The sequence below is a fragment of the Leptonychotes weddellii genome, chromosome 14 (genome assembly GCF_054177405.1).
Source record: "Leptonychotes weddellii isolate Sample4059 chromosome 14, ASM5417740v2, whole genome shotgun sequence".
Taxonomy (NCBI): domain Eukaryota; kingdom Metazoa; phylum Chordata; class Mammalia; order Carnivora; family Phocidae; genus Leptonychotes; species Leptonychotes weddellii.
The window spans coordinates 31,306,301-31,328,825 of NC_138382.1; the positions used below are offsets into that span (position 1 = coordinate 31,306,301).

At 39.5% G+C, this 22,525-nt stretch overlaps 1 protein-coding gene across 1 annotated transcript in view; it reads right to left on the minus strand.

Annotated features, from left to right (window-relative positions):
* Nucleotides 1-7,510: 7,510 nt before the first annotated feature.
* LURAP1L (leucine rich adaptor protein 1 like) overlaps nt 7,511-22,525 on the minus strand; it is a 51,556-nt gene continuing 36,541 nt past the window's right edge. The window contains exon 2 of the mRNA XM_006727409.3: nt 7,511-9,191. Coding sequence (XP_006727472.1) covers nt 8,817-9,191 — 375 coding nt within the window. The 3' untranslated portion in view covers nt 7,511-8,816. The remainder of the gene's footprint in view (nt 9,192-22,525) is intronic.

Consider the following 22,525-nt stretch of genomic DNA (forward strand, 5'->3'; position numbering starts at 1 on the left):
AATAGTGATTACATAGAAATAGTGTAAGATTGATGCTCTAGTCAATAACATCCAAATAGAAACTATATCTTGCTGTGCAGGGAGTTCAAACCTTGTGCAAAACCAATTCTGTCTACTTCCTTCTCTCTCCTTCTACGATACCTCTACTGTATCTGCACACTTACCCAGAGAAATCCTTCTTCTGCTTTTCAAAACTGCACTTAGATAGCATGACATTGAACTACTGCAAAAGTATGTTGGTTATAAATATGACTACATGCTGACAAGTTTTCTCTTGGTTCATCTCAGGCCAAGAAAAGACACTGTGAGTTGAGTATAATATTTTTGTGCTATAATCTGCATGCTGTAAGAAGTTTTGGAGTCTGCAAAACTTAAGTTAGAATCTGAAATCTGACCATTACTATTTGAATAAACCTGAGTAATTTACTTTGAAATTTATTAGGATAGAAATAGCACAGATTTGCCACTACCCCTGAGGTCATCAGACTCCTCTAGCAGAATAGTGTTCTCAATTCCATGTAATGCAGTTTTTGGTATTCAGAATCTGATATTAATCAAGGAAATAGCTATTTTTTATTCACTTTTGTCCTTATATTGTTGTAGTCAATAAATACATCCTTTGGAATAGGTAACAAATATGCGCTATCTTAGCAAGGAATCTATTAACAAACTCTAAGTCATCAATTTATTAGCATTATCTTAAATAGTTCTCTCAGAAAATTATCCCTGATTAGAACACAAATTAATGATGGTAGGATTTATGCAGAGATAATTTATTAAAGTATATATCTTAATAATTAAATAACTAATAAAATAAACCCCCTTAAGATATGGTTTTAGCATTTCTCAAGGATATAGTTTACTGATTGTTAGAAGGTGAGTGGGACAATAAAGTATCCCTCAAACTGAGAAGGTAAATTGAGACCAGAAAACAAAGCAGGAGACTCCATACAATTTACAGTTTTGTTCAGGATAGCTTGCTGATGGGGGAGGCAGATGTGGATCAGGTGGAAGATGATCCATGGCCTCTGCATGGTTATTCTCCTCAAAGTCCAGAGTTTAGTCCACAGATTTTATAGAGCAAGGGGACACACAGAAGGGTATTGTAGTGATATCAAAGGGCTTACATGCACCTCAGAGGGTCTGCATGCACCTGACAGCTAACCTTTAATTAGATCTTGTGGCAGGACCACCTCTGGGTCAAGAAGGAGAAAGACTATGTTATCTCTAATAGATCTGTGGGAGGCCAAAACAAGCTTCCCTTCATTCTAGCAGGCATCTCTTGGGGGGATTTCTGAAGTATGAATATTAATCTCCGTGCAGCCCAGAAACACGTAACCCTAAGAGAGGTCTTGAGGGAGCACAAACAGGATGGGGGCCCAGATATGGAGTCACTCTTGTCAGCACTTATGCAGTGATTTTGCCATAATTCAGTAATACCTCTTTCCACATTAAACCATGCTTCTTACTCAGCAACTATCATATTGTATTATAATTATTTTCATTCTTCCTTAGATTGTAAGTCTCTTTAAAATAAATGACTAAAAGTATTTTAGAAAATTTTTGATATTTTGCCTGTGGTTCAGGTGTTATTTAAAATAGGGAGAAAAGGAAGCAGTGTTACTGGTTAAAAATGCATTTTGTTGAAACTAATATCTAGAAGTACTTTTTTTTTGCTTATTTTAGAGAGAGAGAGAGAGAGAGAGAGAGACACTACATGAACTGGGGTGGGGAGAGATCATGACCTGCGCCAAAATCAAGAGTCATACATTTAACTGTAACAAATACAAAATCTCATTTAAATCTCATCACCTCCAAAGTGTCACATTTCTTCATCTAAATAATCTAAATCAGGTAAGGGTGAGGTTCTGGGTATAATTCATTCTGAGACACAGTTTCTCTCCATGTTGAAATCTGTGAAATTCAAGAAACAGGTTATCTGCTCCCAAAATACAATGGTGGGACAGGCATAGTGATCAGGAACAGACATCTCAGTTCAAAAAGAGAGAAGAGGGAAGGAAAAAGGGTCAGAGTCCCAAGAAATTTCAAAATGCAGTTGAGACACCAACATTAGGTTTCAAGGCCTGGAATAGTCCTCTATAGCTTTTAGCTCTGCCCTCTGGGCTTAGAACTCATTCCTCTGAAGTTGAATCTCCACCCTTGGAGTAATCTCCCCCCCCGCTTTTTTCTTATCTTGGGTATAACATGTATTTGCAGCTGAATAGTTTTACCAGCCTGTCTTTTCCCTATGGAATTCTGGGGGCCCTACAGCCTTTCTTTCATTTTGACCTCTTTATCCCTTTTAGTCCAAATTGGCAGTGTTTCTGCTGGCATAAAATCACCACAAACTTTATGAGTCTCCTATGTATGTACAAGGATTCACTCCATTAGAAAAGAAGCCCCTTCACAGGCCTTCCTTAGATAACCTCATCTCTATTTTTGGCTTCCACTGAAATGGTTGAGGGGATCCATGAGTCTCAGGCTTAATCTCTTCAAAGAGACCTGTCTTTGTGACTAAATACACTGACCTTTTGTCCCTTCTGAGGCATTAGAAGATGGTTGTCCAGTCACACTCTTGGCTGCCTTTCCAGAACACTCTTGACAGTGAATCCTGTGGTTTTAGAGTCTTCTGCAATCTGGGTAGCTGAGCATTTCCCATTTCATCAAGTCCCGGTTCCTTTTTGATTAAGTTGTTCCCCCTTCCTTATCTCTTTCCCCTTGCATTTATTTTAAGAAGCAAGAAGAAACCAAGCCACATTTTCCACACTTTGAGAATTTCCTCAGAAAAATCCAAGTTCATCACTTACAAATTCTGTGTTCCATGTAACTGTAGGACACAGTTCCACTAAACTTTCTACCACTATATAACAAGAATTCCCTTTCTTCCAGTTTCCAATAATAGGTTTCTCATTTCCTTTTGAGCCCTCACCAGCGGTGCATTTACTATCCTTTCTACCATTCGTCAGCTTAAAGATGATTTAAGTATGCTCTAAAACAATATAGGTTTTCTCTACTGTGTTCCTTCCTTCTGAGTCCTTATGAGCAGAGTCATTAAAATCCATATTTTTACTCACAGTCTATTCAAGGAGTCTAGGCTTTTCCTCTCATGCTCCTCAGGATGCTCCAGTATCTACTCTTTATTCAATTCCAAAGCCACCTCCACAGTTTTAGCCATTTGTTATAGGGGCCTTCCACTTCCAGGTACCAAGCTTTGTATTAATTTCCTATTGGTACTTTAATAAATGACTGCAAATGTCGTGGCTTAAAACACTAATTTATTACCTGACAATTCTGAAGAGCAGACATTCAAAATAAGTCTTACATGGCTACGATGTCAATAAGCCTCTAAGGGATATCTATTCTTTTGCCTTTTTCAGCTTCTAGAAGTGCAAGACTTCTTTTCTCATGGCTCTTCTACTCTCATAGCCAGAAGTGTGACATACTTATACCTCTCCCTCTGACACTTCTGCCTCACTCCCATAAGGACTCTTATAATGACATTGGGTCCACCCAGATAATCTAGGGTCATCTTTCCATCTCAATATGCTTAACTTAATTACATCTGCAAAGTCCCTTTTACCATGTAAGGCATTCACAGGTTCTAGGGATTAGGACATGGACATCTTTAGGAGGATGGGGCATTACTTTTCATACCAGGGAAAGCTACTATAAAAATGAGTTCCTTGAGATCAAAGTTCATACCCTTCTCCTTTCTGCGGTATCAGAACCTAGCACATTCATTGCCTGGCACCTAGAAAGCACTCAGCAAATGTTTAATAATTGCTTCGATTGAGAAAAAAATGTATTTGGTATTTGCTATGTGACAGACACTCTTCTAGGTGCTGGGAGAAATGGTGGTGAACAAAACACAGTTCTAGTTTTTATAGACCGTACACTCTAGTGTGGGGAAGCAGAAAGTACACACCAAAAACCTGTATTAGGTGATGCTATGAAGAAAAACAAACCAGGATAGAGACAGAATGTGCTAGTTGTGCTATGTAAGAAGTCCTCTTAGACAGGGTGCCATTTGACTAAAGACTAAAAAGAACTGGGGAACCAGGTTTATGAATATTTGGGATAAGAATATTTTAGAAAGATGAAATGATATGTGCAAAGATTGAGTTAGGAACATGCTTGGATTTTGAGATTTTTAAGGAATAGTAAGGATGCAAATGAGACAATGAAAGAGGGAGAGAATGGTATAAGATGAAGTCAGACAGGTAGACAGATGACAGAATGCATAGGATTTTGTAGTCTGTGGTGAAGATTTGGATTATACTCAGAGAGAGATGGAGGTACATTATGGGTTGGAACAGAAGCTGGCAAATATCTGACTTATATCTTAAAAGACTAGTCTGGCTGCTATGTTGAATACCAGCTGTGGGAAGGTTAATGGAGGAAGCAAGAAAACAAGACAGAGACGTGATGGTGACCTGGACTAATTTGGTAGCAGTGGTAGGGGTAAGAATTTGTAGCTCATTCTGGACATATTTTTAAGTTGGGGTCAAAGATACAGATGTAGTGAAAATAAGGGGCACACGAACCCCAATGTTCATAGCAGCAATGTCCACAATAGCCAAACTGTGGAAGGAGCGAAGATGTCCTTCAACAGATGAGTGGATAAAGAAGATGTGGTTCATATATACAATGGAATATTACTCAGCCATCAAAAAGATGAATACCCACCATTTGCATCGACGTGGATGGAAATGGAGGGTATTATGCTAAGTGAAATAAGTCAAGCAGAGAAAGACAATTATCATATGGTTTCACTCATATGTGGAACATAAGGAATAGTGTGGAGGACCTCAGGGGAAGGGAGGGAAAACTGAATGGGAAGAAATCAGAGAGGGAGACAAACAATGAGAACCTCTGGACTCCGGGAAACAAACTGAGGGTTACAGAAGGGCGGGGGTGGGGTATGGGGTAACTGGGTGATGAGTATTAAGGAGGGCACGTGTTGTGATGAGCACTGGGTGTTATAGGCAACTAATGAATTATTGAACACTGCATCAAAAACTAATGATGTACTATATGTTGGCTAATTGAACATACTTTAAAAAAAAGATCAGGCTTGTATGATTTGCATGATGGATTGGCTATGGTCTGAGAGAAAGAAAGCAATTACCTTTCTTGGATGAGGCTGAGCATCTGATGAGTAGAGGCACTGTTTACTGAACCGGAGACGATTATAAAACAAGGACAAACTTTCAGTTTTGTATATGTTTAGATTGATGTTCATCAGACATTAAGTCAAAATGCTGTGGATAGACATGGGGAGACTGGCGTTCAGGGGAGGAATTGGGGCAAAAGATACGCTTTTGGGACTCAGCATGTGGATGCCATTTAAAGCTGTAGAACTGGATGAAATCCCCAGGGGAGCCATTTTAGAAAAGAGGTGGCACCAGAATTGAGCAAAGAGGTATTCTTCTGTTTGGAGGTCAGGACTGTGAAGAGATACCAGCAACAGAGCGCGCTAACAAGCAGGCAAGTGAAGAATGATAGGATCCAAGACAGAGCGATGTCCTGGAAGCCAAATGAAGACAAATTTTCAAGTAAGGAGTAATCAAATGTGTCAGCTGCTGCTGAGGTGTAAGATGAGGACGTCAAAATAGCCATTTTTTAACATGATTGTGTTTTGATAGAGCTGGGAATACAAATGCCTAATTGAAGTTATTCATGGAGCTTCAAGTGCCTTTATATTCACGCAACAGAAGAGGATCCTTGTTGTATTTCTAAATGTTGACAAGTACTTAAAACTTTATGTTATGTGATTTGGGGCTGACTGGTAGTACAATTATTGGAGTTTTTTGAAGTTTAATTAAAATTTCCAAGTTGGTCAGGACGCCTGGCTGTCTCAGCCGATACAGCATGTGACTTTTGATCTTGGGGTCATGAGTTCGAGCCCCATGTTGGGTGTAGAGATAACTTAAAAAATTTTAAAAAAGGTTTCTAAGTTGGTCATTTAGCATATCTTTATTTGCAAATACCCTTAAAATGTGTAAGCTTTAAACTTACTAAATTCCTTAACTTCAATTAATCTCCTTTCCATGATAAGACTGATGAGTCCATACAATGGAGAGATTTATATAACTAGGACAATTTCCATTTTTCTGGGACAGCAACAACTGAGTGCAGGCAGAATAGTTTGAAAGGCACTTTTGCTTTAACTTTTTACCCCATTTCTTCATGGTGCTGACAGAGGTCAAATATCAAATGTTCCAGGTCAGAGATTAGTTATGGGAATTCTTTAGTTGAAAGTGCATTCATTCTTTTGAGACCAATAAATATGTTAGTAATTAGTGTTGTTTAACTGCATATTCCCTTCCTCTTAGTAAAATCAACTATCAAAACATTGTTGACTTATATATGACCCTAATATCTAAATCACAGAGTTTATATTTGGTATATTGTGCAAAAACTAGATAGAATAAATAGGAATAACTGTAAAGCACATAGAATATTGAAACTCATAGAGCCAATAAAATTCTCAAGTATTCTGCCAATGTTCATTAGATTCCTTAAAATACAATGCATAAATGAAAACTATTCCACAGGCTTCTCCCGTATTACACTCTTTTGCTTTTTTATTTCCTTTTTATAGGTGGGACAGTTATAGTTGGCAAGGGATTGACAAATAGCAGGGAAGCCTGATTAGGAAAGGGAGAATGTGAAAGAAGTTTGCTACATTGAATTTACAGCCTTTAACTGTGATCTGAGGACAGAAATCATCATTCATGTACCTGGCTTGTTCTAGGCAAATGTAGGGTTTTGATGGGGTGCGAATTTGCCCTTGATACCTCTTATACTCTTGCTGTCTGCCTACTTCCCTCTTACTGAGGATGTTCTTTTTGCAGTGCTGTAGACATATAATTACATATTTTATTATCTTCTGCTTGAAATTCATCCATCTTGGTTCTACAGATGTTTTCTCTTGCAGATGTTTTCTCTGCACACTCTTAGATTTTAAGGTGGTAAATGATCTGTGCTAAAAATTGCTTGGCTTAATTCTAGATTAAAACTGACAAAATAGCCAACCAACCAGCCTTTACTAACTTGAAAGTAAAAATAAGCAGAAAGGGGGAAATATATTAATGACAGTTGGCAAGTGGCCAATACCCCAATTCATCTATAGGCACAAAACTGACTCTGGACATGTGAATTCAGGAAGGGGCTTGGAAAGCTCAGTATTGGGATTCTCACTGATTGGAAGGAAAATATTAGTCACTTTTTTTTTCTTTTTTTTTTGGTAATGGGGTTACATTTGCTTTTTTATCTGTACTTCATTTTTTAATTTCAATATGTACCAAAGGGGATATTGAGTGTTAATGTTATGGATAAGACAGACCCAAGTTCAAATCCCAGTTTTGACACTTACTGGGAGATTTGATCCAGCTACCTACATTCCATGTGCCTCAGTTTCCTCAAATACAGAAGGGAGACAATCCTCACATCATGAAATTGTTGTGATGAGGATTATAGCAAGCAATTCATGAAAAAAAGACTAGTGTAAAATACAGACCCTGTAGATTTTAATTGGAAATTGAATAACATATGTTCTGGAAACAAACAATACATTTGACAAGAGGGTAACAGGTATATATTAACAAAGGAAATATTGGGGAAACCATTTCTTGGGTGTGGAAATTTTTCAGTTATAAATAGGAAGACTTTTTGATTCATATTGTAAAGTGTTTAGTGCAGAAACATATATCATTTACAAAGAACGGTTTGAAAGCTCAATAGATTCACTCACTAGGAATCATTAAAGTAAAAGAAATGTGGAGGATTAATAATATCACATCAAAATGAAATGTTTATTTACTATAAGAGTTATATTGTCAGACGTCATTTCAAAGAACTAAGAGATTATTTATCTACCCCAGGATGAAAGGATATCATGTTAGACTTCATAAATGAATAGTGATTCTACTTTCCACTCCATCCATCCATCCATCCATCCATCCATCTGTATATATGCATTTATGTGTTTATATGTCATATCAGAATTATAAATATCTACAAATAAATATCAACAAAATCTCAAAATACAACTTAGGAGACCTTAACCTCTAATCACCTATATATACCTAATCTCAGTTATTCTTTGAAATTTGGGAGAATCATATACATCATCACACAACTAACCCTATATAATTTGAGTTAGAATCACTAATGACAAAAGTACGATCTAAAGTATGACCTCAAAGTTGAAGTGAGCAGATTGCATATAGTTGTGGCTTCCAAATAATAGTCATGTAGAAGTGTGTGACTAACAATACTGTTGACTTTACACCAGGAATTTTTGCCTAGAAATAATGCCTAAGTCTGTTGCAACTATTTCGTTCAACCTACTATACAAACCATAATAAACCTCAGTATCTTCTGGAAAGTGAAACTTTGAATCATTTAAGAATACAAACAACAAAATGTACTGTTATCAGACTTTGGTTTATTGTAAAATTTAGCAAAGATTTTTTTTTTTTTTTTTTTTGGTAATCCCTGACCCCTTGCTCTGAAAACAAAAGCAAAAACATGATTATTGCTTATTCTTTTTCCCCCTACTTTATTTGTTCCACTGTAAAAGAGGGGAGAAAAATCACTGTAATAAATAAAAATAGAGATGTAAGAGAGAAAGATAAATCAGTCCAGAAAAGAAAGATTAGGAGCAACAGAATTATCATCAAGCAGTTTCAAAATAAGCTTCTTTTAAAAAGGTTGTCATATAAAAAAAAAAAATCACACCAAAAATATAGCAGCGGAGAAGGATAAATACAAGTTAATTGCACACCAATCCCATGCAAAAAACTGGGTCATTAGCCAAAGCAGTAGTATTCAGAATCCAGTTTGGGGTGCTTGTGCAGGGCTTGCGAGTCCTCTATTATGGAGTTGTCGCTGAATTGGTCCAAGTCCGATGGGGTCTGATGGCCTGGGACATCATCCGCCAAAGTGTCCAGAAAGCTCCCCACGGAGATGCCATCCAGCCCATCGCTGCCATCATGAAGACTATTGTAGCTGCCACGTAAGGAGGTGCTCTGACTCTCCAATAAACTGCACAGGCTGCCACTGAGACTGCTGCCTCGGCTGGTGATGGTGGCTTTCTCTTCAATCATCCACTTGATGGACTCAATGCTCTCATTGATAACAAGCAACTGGCGCATGAGCCTGACGTCTGTGGCTCGGAGGTTAACCTGTGCAGAGGGCGGAAAGAGCAAAGACATGCCGGTTATTCTACATTTTTGAAAGACTCAAAATTCACTTGGGTTCTGTCTTCTGCAGGCCATAACTTTATATGCACAGAATAAAATATAAATTCACTTGATCTCATGACCTTTTGAAAACTGCTGGCCAATGGCAAAAGGCAGAGTCAACCAACTCACTTCCTGCCCTCGATGCATCAGGCTCCAAAGGGGACAGTAAAACTCGCACTGCATCTCTGACCCTAACTCAGCTGCCTGGAAATAACATATTGACTGTCAGGTTCTCTGCTAAGAAATGCATTCTCTCTCTGGCCAGAATAACAGTTAATCCATGTTTACTTGGGCATATGCATGTAGATGCTGTGAGGTGGGAAGAAGAGAAATGTGTGGTAATTAAGCAATTATCAGCATCACCATCATTGTAGCTGCTCCTAGTTTTTGAGGGATGACGTACCAGACATCATTATGCAAATGCCAGCCTTCATTATATTGTAGCAACCCTGGGCCATGGGTATTACTTTTATCCCCATTACACAGGTGAAGAAATTGAAATCCACAGAAAGGAGTATGGAAGAGGTCTGCACTCTCTATGACTATATGGAAATATATCTAGTTCTAAATAATGCTTTTATTTTTAAGAATCAAATTGCTTTACAATTCCTTGAATCCAAAAGGAGGCCATCCACTTTACAAGATGAAGCATTCAGATGTCTTCTATAGATCTGATTATTTGCCTCAGATAGGTCAGGGGAAGCCTCAATCAAAATTGGTATATAGAACTCTGAGAAAGTTCTAGAACTCCCTCAGATACCTTCTAGGTGTGTAGTCCTTCTGATAGTTCTAAATTACTTCAAAGAAACCTGTCCTCACAGCACAAAGCAGAATTTCTTTGTAGGTCCTATAGTTAAATGGGAACGTTTGCTAACATCAAGAGTGTGGTGTTTCTGTGGAAGGTGGAGAGAGGTAGGCTGCAAGAACTCTCATGACTGCCCATGTTCTTGTTGTAAGTGAAGAGATGTGGCTCCTATAAAGCTTCTAGCACCTGGACTGGGAGTCAGGGAAACATGTGGCCACCAGAGGTCACATTCGTTATGGTTTGAAATAGATTTCCTTTTTTTTTTTTTTTTTTTTTTCAGTTGGGGTCTTTAACCCAAGAGGCTGGGCCTTGCTAATTGTTTCTTTAAGATCCAAGGCTAATTCGGATTTGTGGGTTTCTAGAATTATTAAAGGCATTCAGTCATGAATGACTCAAGCCTTTAAGGAGAAAGGAGCTATTGTCTTCAAATGTATGCATTCATATTATAAAATTATTTCCTGGTTAGGAGTTAATCCATAACCAAAGGTGAACTTTGGGTTGAGTGAATGTGATGAACAAACATTAGGAGAAGATGGAATTTCTACCAATGACTTCAAAGATGTAAGATTACAGGTCATGTATGAATACACATTAAAAAAGCATAAGGTATGATTTTAAAACTCTTAATTTTGCTAGGCTATCACATAAAGTGACATGAGTGACTTCCTTATCTTCTCTGAGGAAAGCACCAAAAACAAACTGTATACAAGGTAACTGTGAAAATCATTTGTCTCTGGGGTGTCTGTGAGCAGAAAAATGTTAACTTATTAAGTTTTGAGATATTTTTCAGTTACACAGTGTCTCAGTGACCTTGCAGTCATGTTGCATTGAGAAAGGAGGCTTTCTGGCAGTCTTTATGTTCAAATTCACCCCCACACCCCATGAGCCATCAACATACTGTTCAGGTTACATGTAATACAACAAATACTTATAAATCAACAACTTGTCCTGGTCCACTGAGGAGCCTAGAAAATCAATATGAGTCAAAGTCTTACAAAATTCTTCTGTGAGGCGTCCGTAGCCGATGAGACATGCTGTGCCCATTGTCGGCCTGGTGCCATATAAATGGGACCATTTCCCGTCAGCGCCCCAAATGATCCACAGCTGCATTTGTTCACATCCCCGCCCTGTCGCATGAAAACATTCTGGTCCGTGCCCAGCTGTGGGTGTGTTCCCTGTTAGTCTCCTCACTTGAAATACTTCTCTCTTCCTCTTCAACACTCCCCCCGCCATTCCTAAAGTCCTCTAAGCACTACTTGCTGATTCCAGCCTCCTCTGCTGGCCCATGTACAAAATGTCTTACAATTTTTCCGTATCTTAAGGCCTGACCTAGGTAAGCATTGATTGATTTTTTTTTTTCCTTAACTGGCATAAATTTAGATCTGTGGACGTTCAGCTCTTAAGGCAGTAATAATGCACACTCCCAACGACTGTGTCACTCCGGGGTTAAAACATACTCAGGACAAATTTTTTCCGGCAATTTTTGTCTGAGTTACACCATGGCTGCCTCAAACACAATTTTTTCAATCTTATTGAGCAATGCAAATCAGAGGAATAGACTATGAACTAACAAAAGCTTCCTTTGACCATGAAATGATTTATTTAGAAACAATCTTTTTCTTCTGAAGGCAAACATTCACAGGCCATTGAACCACCGCTGGGGGGGAAAATGACGAAAGCGAGTCAGTTAGAACGCGTTGATCTGGCTGCTAATGATGACAGACCTAACTTCTAACTCTGTCCTGCTGGGGAGAAAGTAAACAGCTGCTCTGTGGGAGCGCAGGGCCGCCCGTTCACACGGCTGCCTGTCCAATACCTGGTGCTCCAGGCTGCCCCACACCGCTCGCTCCTGGAACTGAAGTGTGGTTATGCTGTTGCCAATGAACCCTGAAAGTCTGAGCAATCTGCCACAGGACGAAATCACAATGTTGCTTCTGTCTCTGGTTGCTGCCCCGCCTTTCCTCCCTGTTATTCATGTCAGTGTTTATGAAGTGGGGCCATCTATTAAGGAGACAGTCGCCTACCCCGTCGGTAGGAAAGTGTCCGGTTCTTTCACCTAAAGTCTTACAAAGTCTTGTGACTTTAAAGCTATAGAGAGTTGGGAGGCCCTTTTCATGGTCTGAGTTTAAGTTCCCCTTCTTGGAGAACTCCTTCCTGATCCATCATGGTATCCAGTCTCCATGCCTAGTTGAATACTACATTTCTGTTTTTTTTGTTCCCTTCTCGGTATTTATGGCTAGTGGAAATCATCCTGCTTATTGTTCGTGTGTGTACTTTTTGTGTTCCTCATAAGCATGTAAGCACCACAGAATGCAGGGGATTTGGTCTATTCTGTTCACCACTCTGTGCCCAAGGCCTGCAAGAGTGCTTGGCACATAGTAGGGGCTCAATTCGCATTTCTTCAAGGGCTGACTGATTGTTTCAGATTGCACCATCTGTCAGGAACACCCCTCCCTTGGGCTTTGCGGTGGGTCAGGGATATGTGACTTGAGAGGAAGAAAGCGGCGGCTTGGAAAGGCTCTGGAAAGAGCATTTCAGAGCTGGAGCATTGCCAGCATGCAACCCATTCTGATTCATTCACAGGATTCAAACACGGTATTCCTAGCTTGAATGTACAGATTATCGAGATAGTATCTCTGAAAGGAAATGGACTTCAAGGTGTGAATCATACTCCAAACATTATTCTGTTTGTTCCGAGGTAATAACTGGTTCTGGTCTTAGCACAGGCACAGGGTTCTGTAAATACTCGATGAAATGATTTAAACAAAGGGAACAAACAGGACATTTATAAAAAAAAAAAGAAAAGAAAAGAAAAGGAAAAGAAAAAAAGGAAAGAAAAGGAAGGAGGGAAGGAAGGAAGGAAAGAAGAAAGAAAGAAAGAAAGAAAGAAAGAAAGAAAGAAAGAAAGAAAGAAAGAAAGAAAGAGAAAGAAAGAAAGAAAGAAAGAAAGAAAGAAAGAAAGAAAGAAAGAAAGAAAAAAAGTTTTGCACAGATTGATTGAAAGAGATGTGAATGTCCTTCCCTCTTTTCCCCTACCACACCCTACCCGTCCCACCCCCCACTCTGGTCCTTGCATTATTGCAATGTGGTTCACCTTCATACTTAACTGAGGTCTCTCATGCTTTAGGATTTTAACATAGGTCTCCAGACTTGGTAAATGCTGAAATTTCCTATCATTTTTGGACAAGTAGTGAACTGGGTCTGTGGAAGAAATTGAAATGAGGGATCCTGAAAGAGCAAATAATCTTAATAATAAACTTTCCCAGATCTGTGTTTTCCTCCTGGCTATCATTTTAATGCTGAAAGAAGACAAACATTATAAATTAGCACAATGGAATCCAAGAAGGAGAGGAGGTGGTCAAATTTTCAACTAATCAGGTAGTTGTTGAACAAGTCAACTTTTTTTGTAGTGCCGTCCGAGGAACATGGTACAGGGTTCTAGCCTGCCACTGTCACTGTCTACCTGTGTGACCTCTGGCAAAGTGGTTTGGCACACGGGATCTCAGCCTCTGCATTCATGAAGACAAAGGATGAGGTTTTATTCTCCGCTCCAGTGAACCACAGGCCTCAGTGGAGGTGGTAAAGCAGTCTGTGAACAAAGGCTCATTTCTGCCAGTATTGAAGATTTAATTCGACTGAGGAACCTCCTATCACTTCTGTCTGCTTTTCTTTTTTTTTTTTAAATATTTTGTTTATTTATTTGACAGAGAGAGACACAGTAAGAGAGGGAACACAAGCAGGGCGAGTGGGAGAGGGAGAAGCAGGCTTCCCGCGGAGCAGGGAGCCCGATGCGGGGCTCGATCCCAGAACCCTGGGATCACGACCCGAGCTGAAGGCAGACGCTTAATGACTGAGCCACCCAGGCACCCCCTGTCTGCTTTTCATACTGAGGATTTATTTAGGATGTTATTTGATGCAAAGAATCTGCAGATCAGATTGGCTCAGGATTTCCCTCTACTTTGACATAGTCTCTGATTCTTTCATCATTCTGGTGACCGTTTGATTACTAAATTGTCTCTGCTTTGAGAAAACCATGTGGGCTATATATAGATGAGACAGAACAATCAATTTTGCTACTCAACAGCTCCAGCAAAATTTTTAGCTAGTAGAATCTCATGGCCAAAGCCAGCACTTTGAGCTCTTTGTGAATTTTAATCTCCTTATCGGAAATTGTGTGGTAATGGTAATTTTTAATTTTGGCTCTTGCTATTTGGGTTTACATAAAATCTTATTTGTGTTCTGCTCCAGGATAAACATACGTATCATCGTTCATATGCCTATTTATTAAGTGAAATGTGTACATGAGCTGCGGAATGTATCTTCCAAATAGGGGCAGTGTTCACTCTATCTTGGCATACGGGAAGCTTGGACAGCACCATGTACTCTTGTCTCTCATAAACCTCTCCTTCACTATTTTTATCCTTTTGTTTAAGAGAATCAACTAGTCAGATAAACGCCGGCCATCTCCTAGTTATTATGTACTTCTAATGTAAAATCCACAATATCCATGACCTAAATCCCAAATGTCCAGCAAGCTATAATATGAATTAGAAGGGAGAAAGACTACTTTACAAATCCATAATCATGTACATGAAGGAAAACAGATTAGATTTGCCTTTTATTTTTTGTTTTTTTTTTAAAGATTTTATTTATTTATTTGTCAGAGACAGAGAGAGCACAAGCAGGAGGAGTGGTAGGCCGAGGGAGAAGCAGGCTCCCTGCCGAGCAGGGAGCCCGATGCAGGACTCGATCCCAGGACCCTGGGATCATGACCTGAGCTGAAGGCAGACGCTTAACGACTGAACCACCCAGGCATCCCTAGATTTGCCTTTTAATGTGAGGCTCTAATCCTAGTTCCTAATTCAGAGGGACAAATTTTTCAAATTTGTAATTGATGGAAAGCCTTTCTTCTCTAGTCATATTTATTTCCAAATTTACAAATAAATTAACATATCATCTTACACCTTATTAAAAGGCTGCTATAACAATGCTTGGAATATTGTTTTTCTAGCAGTTTATCCCAGTTTATCTGTGTGTTCCTTTTGCATAACCGAATCAAGCCCAAATCTGCTCCCTGTCCAAATTCACCACATCCTCAATCTGATGATACAGATTTTCTGCCCACCCATCCTTAAAATTTCCAGCAGTTTTATTAAGAGTTGTATTTATAAAGCACTTCTCTCACTATATTCTCAGAGGATCCAGAAGCATATTATTGTCCCTTTGCAATCAGAGAAGACATGGTACAACATTTCCACCCACTGTCTTGGTTTCAAATGCTTCTGGAGAAAAGCCTGTGGCCCGTTACCAGTGCTGTTCGGCCAGAGCTTGTCTCTGCTTTCTCAGGCAGCTCAAAATTTACGAAAAAATTTCTTTCTAACTGAGCAACAGAGGATTCCATTTTTCTATCAGTCAGCTTTGTCTTCCTCCATTTGTATTGTTTGTATGTGGAACTGAACAGTAACGAAGACAACAGTTCTCTCTTCTCCCAAAACTTAGAGCTAGAAGAGTCACTTCCCCCAAGACCGAGCTCCATACATAAAAACACTGGCAGCAGCACAGCTAACTGATGCCTTGATAAATTAGAAAGCTGCATCTGGTTTATTTGAAAGGGGCACAGGTGACCGCCCTGAACCTTACACATAAGTTCTCGCCACCGCGCCTGCGCCTGGGTTTGACGCGGTTCCTGCTGATGACTCCTCTGATGGCCAAAATAAGACCGGGGAGCTTTTCAGTCCCATCCCACAGGTGCTAGTCCAGTCGGGACTCAGAGGCCTGTGATGCCAGTTTCTTGCCCGCACTCTAATACAGTGAAAATCGCTGCCCTGAGAGCTCTCGGTACGTACATGCCCAGGGTCACTGGCTAACGCAAGAGACTATAAATGACCTGAGTAGAAATGCATTTGGAAAGACTGAACAAAAACATGGACTTCAGACATTTGTAGTAGGGCAGATCACATGAAGAGAACAAAGACCCGACAAGAAGTGTTTCCACTAGGTTATAACGAGTATTCTTTCTGCATGTCCATTTTTCCAATTTAGAGCTTAAGGTGGGATTTTTATACGGAAGATGAGGGTACAATGATGCGCTCCTCTGTGATACGTAGTAGCTGTGCTTATGCTGGGAAGGCAGGGGATGCAGGGTGGCGTGCTGATACATGTTTAACAACCGGTTCCCTGGGAACACTATACATGCACACACACACATACATGCAATAGGAATCGTGCTGATAGATGTGTAGTACACACCTTACAAATACTAAAATACATGTTACCTTTTATTATAAACTTTATATAACTCATTGATTCTCAGCGAATGCTTTTTTTATTAAAGATTTTATTTATTTATTTGACAGAGAGAGAGATAGCGAGAGCAGGAACACAAGCAGGGGGAGCGGGAGAGGGAGAAGCAGGCTTCCCACCAAGCAGGAGCCCGATGCGGGGCTCGATCCCAGGACCCTGGGATCATGACCTGAGCTGAAGGCAGACGCTTAACGACTGAGCCACCCAGGCGCCCTCAGAGAATGCTCTTTGTTCATTTTTGCTGAATTCTTTCTATTTTTTTTAAGATTTATTTATTTATTTGAGAGAGAGAGAGCACAGGGGGGAGAGGCAGAGGGAGAGAGAGGATCTCCCCCAACTCGGGGGCTTGATCCCACCACCCTGAGATCATGACCTGAGCCAAAATCAAGAGTCAGACTCTTAACCGACTGAGTCACCCAGGGGCCCCATGACACACTTTTAAATTTAATCTGCAATATTAACATTTTCTCCATCACTGTCTTAAGACAGTCAACAAAATAAAAACCAAGCTCTGATTTACAGCGTTTTCTAATTTCTGTGCTGTAAATACTCTTACCATGGCTAATTTCAAGCTACCAATGTGATGCCACTAAACCTGAGTTTGAGAAGAGATGCTCAGTAGCCCAGCATTATGCAATATTTTCACCCTAGGGATACAGTACATATTTTAAATAACCTCAAGAAAATTATTTTTTTTAAGATTTTATTTATTCACTGAGATACAGAGATAGAGAGAGAGAGAGAAAGCATGAGCAGGGAGAGAGGCAGAGGGAGAGGGAGAAGCAGGCTCCTCACTGAGCCAGGAGCCTGATGTGGGGCTCGATCCCAGGACCCCGGGATCATGACCTGAGCCGAAGGCAGATGCTTAACCATCCGAGCCACCCAGGCGCGCCAAGAAAATTATTAGTAAAATAAAAAGTGATGAATTTTGAGCATTTATAACCTTCGTTTTTTCATATAACTCTTAATTTGTAGGTTTCTATGCATAATTTAAGGTTTTTTGAGATATGATTGACATAGATCTTCCCCGAATTGAGCCCTGAGATGACCACATCCCCAGCCAACATGCTGGTTGCAGACTTGTGAGGGGAGCCTGAGCCACAGACGCTCAGTTCACCCGTGCCCAGGCTTCTGACTCACAGAAGCTGTGACATAAAACATGTCTGTTGTTCACATTGCTAAGTTTCGGGGTATTTATTATTCAGCATGAACCAACTAATACACCAATGCTGTTGGGATTATGGCCACTTTGAGTAGCAAGGGCCTACAGATCTTTCTACTTGTGGATGATTTCGGGTGATGGATGCTGGACCACAGTGTCCGTGGAATGCTACTCTACTGATTCACTGTTTTATAGTTTGAAAAAAAAAAGTAAAAAAAAAGCAGAGTAGCTAAATATTTATTGATGGAGACAGAAAATGTCCAAGGAAGTTAAGGTCTTCAAGAGAGGGCCATCTGCATCTCCCACAGGATAACCCTTTTTCCCAAAAGAAAAGGTGATTTATTACTTTGAAGGAGAAACAACATTTCATACCTCTGGTATCTGACACATGATGCTTTCAATGGAGGTACTTATAAATATATTTCCTATAACTTGAGGGTCATAAAAAGTAGTGTATATAATGATAAAATAATCAACTAAACTTACATAATAGCATTCAGATATAATTTTAAGAGTTTAGAATATAATAAGAGATGAACGAAGCTGGTATCACTGAATTTTCAATACCGAGGTATCTACCAAGTAGTAATCTTGCTTTTCATAATTCTCCATTTAAATTGAAGAATTCCCTTTAATTTGGCCTCCCCAGAGGAAAGCCAGGAGGAGGAGATTAGGGTAGGGATTAAAGTCGATTTATTCAGTGCCTCCTATGAGCCAGATTTTGTTTTTCACACATTAACCCAATTTTCTTTAGAAAGAGTCTTCTGGGGGTGCCTGGGTGGCTCAGTTGGTTAAGTGTCTGCCTTTGGCTCAAGTCATGATCCTGGGGTCCTGTGATTAAGCCCTGTGTTGGGCTCCCTGCTCAGTGGGGAGCCTGCTCCCCCCTCTGTCTCTGCCCCTCACCCCACTCATGCTCTCTCTCTAATAGATAAATAAAATCTTAAAAAAAAGAGAAAAGGTCTTCTGTAGAAAGGTTCTTTTGTGTAGGAAACATAACTGAGACACTGGCATTTTGTTACAATCATTCATTTTTAACCAATGTTGATAATTTGGTAATGTTTGAAATGTTTCACTTCATGATGCTGAAGATCATTTTGTTTTGTAAATGATGCTTAAACACTGACTATGTTCATTTGGGGAACTTTGGGTGGGGCTTTCCAGATGACACTGGTTAGAGCAGTGATCTCACATCCTAAAGAGTGGCCAGTGAGAAACACTTGCCACCATTTCAACATTTGCTGATAATACACTGCAGTCAGGGATTGTCTAGGGATTTATTTTGTCTCACTAATTTTGCTTCATTAGTTTTAAGAATTAGACACATCTGCCATTTATTGAATGCTTTCTATGTGCCATGGCCTTACACATTAATGTGTCTAATAAATTTAATGTCATTGTTACAACAAATATATGATGAGGCTGATTATTCTCATTATGGTTCCAGTCTGACATGTTAAGTGCTTGGAAATTATCATTCCTATCTTCACAATAAGAAAAAAAGCTGAACAAACTGAAAATCAACAACTCTTCTTAGATTCAGCAAACAATTGAGGTCATGGGGCAAACTGCTGCCTCTGGGAGATAAACAGGTAAATACAGAGACTCATGGCTTACTCAGATCCTAAGTCCGGAATCAGAAGGCCCCAGGTGGAACTGATATCAGTAGAAACACTTTGAACTCTGATGAATTGCTGGAGGTTCAGTATAGACAGAGTTAAAAACTCCAAAAGGCCCAGTTTCAGGGGGAACCCCTACATGTTCATGAGTGTCACCTTCAGGAGCCCCATCAGGTTCTCACTGTCCCCTAAGCTTCTTACAGGTTAAGGGGACAAGTTACCATTCTGAAATCTGCCCAGAGCTTCCTGTTCCCTTAACAAGGCCTGTCATCAAGGGAAACTATTTTACCAGAGCCCAATATACTGGGCTTTTACCAGAGCCTAACCTATGTGGGGGAAGGGAAACACCCATTAATTGAGACCTAATCATGGACTATAGAAGGCTTCTCCTTCCCCACAACTTACCACCATGTCATAGGGTTCCTGGGTACTAACAGGGGATTTCAGCTAGAAGTATCACAGGCTTCAGACTCTACTTCAGGAATCTCTAGGAAAACCCAAAGATAGCAGAATAGACAAAAACAAAGATACTAGAGAAAATTTTAGTCTCTGACACCTACTGCTACAGCAAACAATAAACAGTCTAACTCCTAGTCAGATAAATATAACACCTCACACTAAAGGCCTACCTATTCCAGTTACTTTACATCATATTCAGCTTTTGACAAAGAATTACAAGGCATGCTAAAAAGCAAAAGCAAAGTCTGAAGAGACAAGAGTATCAGAACCAGACTCAGATATGATACAGGTTTTGGAATTATTACACTGGGAATTCAAAATAACTATGATTAATATGCTAAGGGGTCTACTGAAAAAAGTGGACATCATGCAAGAACAGGTGGGTAATGTAAGCAGAGAAATGAAAACTTGAAGGAAGAATCAAAGGAAAATGCTGTAAATCAAAAACACTGCGATATAAGTAAAGAAAGCCTTTGATGAATTTATCAGTAGACTGGACATAGCCAAGGAAAGAGTCAGTAAACTTGAAGATATATAAACAGTTTGAATGGCTCTTCAAAGATATGCTGAATCATAGCCAAAGCATTATTTATCTATGTGGACACACCTTGTGTGACCTGGTATTTACTACTACTTTGGCCCAGATTCATAAAGTTGTTAGCTGACTTGTAGACTTGTGTCTGGAAGACATGAAAATGACTTCTCTCCAGTTAAAAAAAAATTCAAAGGTTATGGTTTTATTGTCCTACTGGACATTAAACAATTTGTCTCTAAGTTAACAAAATGATTTCATGTCTTTTCTGAGAAAATTGGTGAACCATTCCCACAATTCTTTTGAGACAGTTGATATCATCTTGCTGGTTCTCTCATTAAATGAGCTAAATAAATCTTCAACATGTGTTCCCTCTATATTTATATGAGAGCCATGTTTAAAATTCCTTGAAAATTATACTTTGATAGATTTGGAGGCCGAGGGGCTTACCTGCTAGAACTAGTTAAATGAAGTTGCCCAGGCTTCCGGAGTCAGTCACAAATAGCAATAGAACTTTACCTTTTCTGACTCTATTTTCTTCTTCTGATTTGGTACTTTCTGTTCTGGTTTGTTTGCTTTGTTGTTGCTGTTGTTTCAGATCCTTAGCCAACAGTTATGAGTTTTGTTTAATTCATTGCTTAAGTCATGTCCATTTCCACAACTGGAGACTGAATCCTCATGTATAAAATGTGTGCAAACAGCCAGTTCCAGGGACTGATGGGTACTGAACCACTAGGTCAGTCAAGGTCACATAATCTAGAAGTTATTCCCCATTTGGGGTGGCAATAATGGGCAACCTGATTTCATGATGGGATCACTAGGTGATCTCTATTAGGATGATGTGAATCTCCTCTGTTGGATGAGAGACAACACGGAATATGGTTAGTTGGGCTATATTGTTTGTCTATTGGTGTGCTCAAATCCATGTAGAAGATATTCCATTTCCACTGAAGAGAAAGATAACCCTTTGAGAATGGGTGTTCTGTGTTTTCTAAAACATGCTTTGTGCCTGAGGTGGTAGAATTGAAGTTTCAAGTCCTGTGGGAGGCTGTGCATCTAATTGAGAAAAAACCATTTTACTGCTTGTTGATAAGAAAACAATGTATTTTCCCATTTCTAGAGTATATTATTTTAAAGTCCCTTAAGAAAAAGGAGACTTTTCTAAATACAGAGGCTAATAAATACTTGCAAAAATTTAATATTCCCAGAATTTCAGGGAAATAAAGAAACTGAACTCTGATACACTGAATGTACTGACTTTTTTTTTTAGATTTTTTTTTAATTTATTCATTTGACAGAGAGAGAGAGAGACAGCTAGAGAAGGAACAGTGTGTGAGTGGGAGAGGGAGAAGCAGGCCCCCCACTGAGCAGGGAGCCTGACGCGGGGCTCGATCCCAGGACCCCGGGACCATGACCCGAGCCAAAGGCAGACGCCCAACGACTGAGCCACCCAGGTGCCCCTGTACTGACCTTTTTAAGGGAGAAAAACAACCAAACAAAAACATCTCTCATAGATACTGCTAACTCAGGAACATATTTATAGCAGAATCCAAGTGATTTAGACACTAACTGGTTTGGTAATTTTAGGTCATAAATAGATAAATTTCTTTTCTTTGCTTTTGTCAGTATGGAGAATAAACATATATAGTTGACCCCTGAACAGTGCGGGGGTTTGGGGGTGCTGACTCCTGCGCAGTTGGAACTTTATGTATACATTGACTCCCCAAAAACTTAACTATGCATAGCCTACTATTGAGAAGCCTTGTTGCTAACACAATTAACACATATTATACGTATGTATTATATACCGTATTCTTACAATAAAGTCAGCTAGAGAAAAGAAAATGTTATTAGGAAAATGATAAGGAAGACAATACATTTACAGTACTGTCCTGTAAAAACTCTGCATATTAAATGGACCTCTGCAGTTCAAATCTGTGTTGTTCAAGGGTCAACTGTAATTTAATTTTTTAAGATTTGAATTATTTTCTAGTGAAAGAGACTAGGTTAATAACTTCCTAAATCTGTTGTACTGGTTTATTGATGAGATAGGCTAATGTTTCTTCCATATATTGTTTAAGATTAAGAAAATATTGTATATTTTCTATATTAAATTAGAATTCTTGATTTTTTTTTTTTTTGAGAGAAAGAGAGAAAAAGAGAGAGAGTGGACACAATGGGGGACACGAAGGGGCAGAGGGAGAGGGAGAGAGAATCTTAAGCAGGCTCCATGCCTAGCATGGAGCCCGATGTTCGGCTCAATCTCAGGACCCTGAGATCATGACCTGAGTCGAAATCAAGGGTCAGACATTTAACCGACTGAGCAACCCAGGCACCCCTAGAATTCTTAATAGTTTTAATTCAACTATAATTATATTCCTTCTGTGTCATCTTGAA